Source organism: Nomia melanderi, chromosome 8 (assembly GCF_051020985.1).
Source record: "Nomia melanderi isolate GNS246 chromosome 8, iyNomMela1, whole genome shotgun sequence".
In the NCBI taxonomy this organism is placed as follows: domain Eukaryota; kingdom Metazoa; phylum Arthropoda; class Insecta; order Hymenoptera; family Halictidae; genus Nomia; species Nomia melanderi.
Window position 1 is genome coordinate 17,305,446 of NC_135006.1, and position 4,242 is coordinate 17,309,687.

Below are 4,242 nucleotides of genomic sequence, written 5' to 3' on the forward strand. Positions count from 1 at the left end.
TTGACAATAAGCTTACATGTTTTATCATAGATGGCGAGATATAATCTTTCGCATTATACATGGAATATTGTTACAAATTCATGTAAATTGTTATTGCAGAATATTGACTCAAGGGGAGTTGATAAACAATTTCATCTTATTCGGAAAAAATTAAATTGTAATTTACACGATTACGCGATTATTTTATATTTTACTCTTCAGTTGCAATGTATACCTTGCAGAAGGTGCACTGATAAATCAGTTTATCATACAATGCTGAGAAATGACATTGGAAATATCATTTCAACACATTTTGGGTTGAACAATGTATTTTTGAAGCTTTGTACAAGCATAGGAACATTATTATTACATAACTTCTTCCATTAGACAGCTTATATGGTTAAAAAATAAATAAAATACACTATTTTAGTCGCCTTGCGAGATGGGGGACCCACGGTCGCGTTTAGACCCCTTGCCCTTGCCTTTTGTCTTTGTCTCTCGTTTTCTACTGACCGAAGATGTAGACGTAGTAGATGTAGAGTCAGCTGGACTCGAATGGCTCGAGCCTTCTCGATCCCAACGAGCCAAAGCTTCTCTTAAATTTTGTCCATCACTTTCCTCATAAGTATCAACATCCACATGAAGATTATCCTGACCAGTTTGAGTATTATTCCCAGATTCCAAGTTTGCCCTCATCTCTTTCCTCTGATCCTCCGTATGTTGCGGACAACGCATAGACCTTGTGCATAGCTTCTTAGTGTGTTCCGATATCACTCCACAAATCTGAGTCAACAGAATCCTCTTATCCTCCAAAGACATATTCTCGTAATTCGACGGAGAATTCTCATTGCTACTATGGACATGCTCATTCATGCTATCCCCGTTTCTCTGATTATTCTTCTGCTGCTTCGTTCTCTTAATGCCATTACGATCTTTCCTGCGTTTGCGTTTGTCATTGTTTAAACTCCAATCGACGTCGTCGTCGTCGTCACTTATTACACCACTGAAGTTACTAAGATCCTTCGAGTTATTCGCGATACGTCTCGACGCGATTCGCGAGCTGTTACGTCCCATACCCATGCACTTTTCCAAATGCGTCGCGAAACGGCAAGCCGCGACTCCTCTGTCGCAATTCGGGCAGTTGCATTCTTGGGACTTTTTAACGGGATGCTGTCCAAACACGTCCAACCCTGGGGAATCTGCAATAAACCAACATAACCTGAGTGACAGTACCTCGTGCCTCAACACGTTCGCGGACGCGAATGCCATAGCATTCATCATTACAATGCCAAATGACTTAAATGCTATAACATTCAAATTCATAAACCATATTATCATTTAATCCCATGTAACCTTCATTTTTTGACAATGTCACGCACTCTAACTCTTAGAACTAAATTTTCATTTTTTCCATTTTTGCAGCTCGTTAAAATTTTCACCGTCCGCAAGCATGTTAATAGAATTGAATTATATCCATTTCTTTCACTTACCTACAATGGCATATGACTCGTCGTCAGGTATACCCTCCTCAACATCCGAGCTGCCAGTCTTCGTGGTGCGATGCACGTCGAAAACAAAACCCATCAATACCTCGTCGAGGAGGTCCTCGTAAATTTCTTTCGTGGCCGACTCCACATTCTCGTTTTTCCCCATGAAGTCCAAGAATCGTTTGTTTAATTCCTGTATTCTCTCCTCGGTTACGGACATGGTCAGGTTTCCAGTAATCCGGGAACCGGAGCTCTCTCTCTCTCTCTGTTTACTCTCCCGGAATGACAGCTGTGATTCGTAACATGTGCGCCTCCCGTTTCCTCGGACGAGCCACGCTTGTGGAACGTCGAGCGCTTTTCATCAAACTCGACGATTATTTACCTGCGGCGGTCCAACTTTTTTCGGGCTATCGAAACGTTCCTTTTCCTCGCGAACAACTCGAGTAAACTTACGGAAAAGCGATGCCGCAACTTTCGCACGCTGCCGACGATGACAGGCCGAAGCGTGCGAAGTTGTCTCTCGCCTACGTTACCGACAGACGCTAACACGTCTCCTCTCGTGTCACGTGACGCCGACAAAATGGCGATACAATTGAATTTTGATCGCACTTCTTTTATAGACACTTTCATTAGACGATCGTTCAAATGAAGTCTATCGGAATACTTTAATTATATGAATTATGGATAATTCAGTTTCTATTTTATTTTCATTTCCGTTCACTTTGGTATTCGTTAACACATTCCGTGTCATGGAATTTTTCAATGATAGATTAACTCTTTAAGCGCCATGAAAATATTGACCATTTTTCTGTAGTTATCCCTTTAGCAAAGAAAAGTAGCAGTTATTCATTAATTAGTACAATCTTTGCATTGCACTGTTATCAACTTAGTTACGTTGTTAAATATTTGATTCGACGTCGATTGTTTTGTATGTTACGATTGTTGTCAAGTAATTCAGAAGTGTTAGTCTTGCGTGATTGATATGGTATTTAAAGTGTTAGGTTAAATTCAAGCTTTTGCTGATTTTTTTCTTGATTATTTCTTTACGTTTCTGTTATTCCGCGGCGTGTATATTCTTTGACACATGTCTGACGAGGAACGTACGTTTCCTCACGAAAATTCCGCGTGCCACGGGACGTGTTAATACGCGATCACTCCTTTACACATTGTGGCATTTACGAGCGTAAATATATTACAGGGCAAATGTATGTATTTCTAATGACCCATCGTTCCTTATTACAGTTTCGAACGACGCGAATAGATCTCGGCCTGTTTCCATAAGATTTATAGCCTTCAGCTTGGCAAACCACAAAAATATCTGTTCAAGTTGTTAGCGTTCTTTTTTCGAATCGGACAAATCTTCTTTCAACACGGTTGAGACAGTTTTGCCCGGTATTGAATTTCATTTATGTATTTCTGTGCGAACAACTGTTCTCAATTAAAGGACTAAGTTTTCCATTCGCAGAATTCGATGCAAGTTGGAGCTCTCTTCCCTTTGGCAATTGATCAATTCACGCTGACATTTGAAATTCCAACCAAGCAGAGATAGACGTCGTAGAGGTAAATCGTTTCACCCGGAAGTGTAAGGTTCATTAATGTTTTTGTATCTAAGAAACAGAATCGGTTCCAACGGAGAAATTTAGCTTAAAACGTTGGGCAGCTGCCAGTGCAATATCCAATACAGCGCGAGCGCGAGTGGGCCGATCCAGCTTACCGTTATCGTTAAATAAACAATCGTGACACAGTTTGTTACACTTTGTCAAAAGGAATACCAATGTTAATGGAACTGTTTACCGCGAAACTTTGGGTTCCATGGAGCTGCTGCAAAGGTCACGAGCAGTGGCTGCGAAAATAAAAGCCAATCGCAGCCCGTCATCGTTTTCCTTCAAGTACGCACATTCCCGATGATTCCTTCCAGCACCTTGACATGATTCTCTCGCCGTTGAAACGACGACACACCGTGTTCAAAAAAAGAGTAAATCACGGTGCTCGTGTGCTAAAAACTGACTGAACAACTCCATTTCCACCGAAGAGTCTGGATTTAACTAGCACCTACGTTTACTTAGGAGCTAGCTGGGATAGTCAGGTTCATTAAAAACACGTTCAAATCTGGACTAAAGGGAGCACTGAAGAACACAGAATCGAGGAAGGTTGCTTTCTGATTGCCATAGAACCCTTCTTCAAGCCTGATGATTAAATCTCTCCCGTGCAAATGAGAAACGAGCAATGAGAAATAGGGTAAACGATTGTCAAATGCCTATAATATACTTCCTATACGCATTTAATCCATGAATACGTATATTTTATACTCATCAGGGGTTAAAGACACACCGATACTGACGTGTCTGTTCTTAACCCCTAACGAAGCCAGCAACGATGGCGAAACGTTGGAAATAATTTCTAATTGGCTCTACTCGAAAGCCACATGAATATAACATTCCAGGCTGTGGAATATTCTTCTCATTAGGTAGCAATGATACCGCTAACGTAACAATTCCATCGAGTACGCCACCTTTCCCCAACTAACCCCAATATTCCCTCGGCAAGAAATACGAATCGACTCTCGTTCTAACTCAATTCGATCCGACGTCAGAGGAGTCAGCGAAGCTCCCCAAAGTCGAGGAGCAGAAGGGACCGTGAATCAAGAGGTGAGGATCAGTGGGAAGCCGATGAAAGGGGGCGGCCAGTTGCAACCTTCACACGATTCTATTTTTTTCGATGCATCAGCCCGCGCGTCGGAGGTGACGCAACCTCGCAGTGATGCTGCGGGCTGTGT

General features: G+C 41.9%; 1 protein-coding gene across 1 annotated transcript; it reads right to left on the bottom strand.

Moving 5' to 3' along the window:
- Nucleotides 1-161: 161 nt before the first annotated feature.
- On the bottom strand, nt 162-2,921 carry Sgf11 (SAGA associated factor 11kDa). Its single transcript, XM_031969800.2, has 2 exons — nt 1,470-2,921; nt 162-1,178 (listed from the first exon to the last, which is right to left on the bottom strand). The coding sequence occupies exons 1-2, from the start codon at nt 1,684-1,686 to the stop codon at nt 406-408; spliced, it is 990 nt and encodes a 329-aa protein (XP_031825660.1). The 5' UTR covers nt 1,687-2,921; the 3' UTR covers nt 162-405.
- Nucleotides 2,922-4,242: the final 1,321 nt, after the last annotated feature.

Bases quoted from the DNA above. Each gene is read 5' to 3' on its own strand.
- Sgf11 (XM_031969800.2), bottom strand. From the start codon at position 1,686: ATGTCCGTAACCGAGGAGAGAATACAGGAATTAAACAAACGATTCTTG. The intron at 1,179-1,469 runs GTAAGTGAAAGA...GGTTTATTGCAG, and splicing joins CGAGTCATATGCCATTGTAG to ATTCCCCAGGGTTGGACGTG.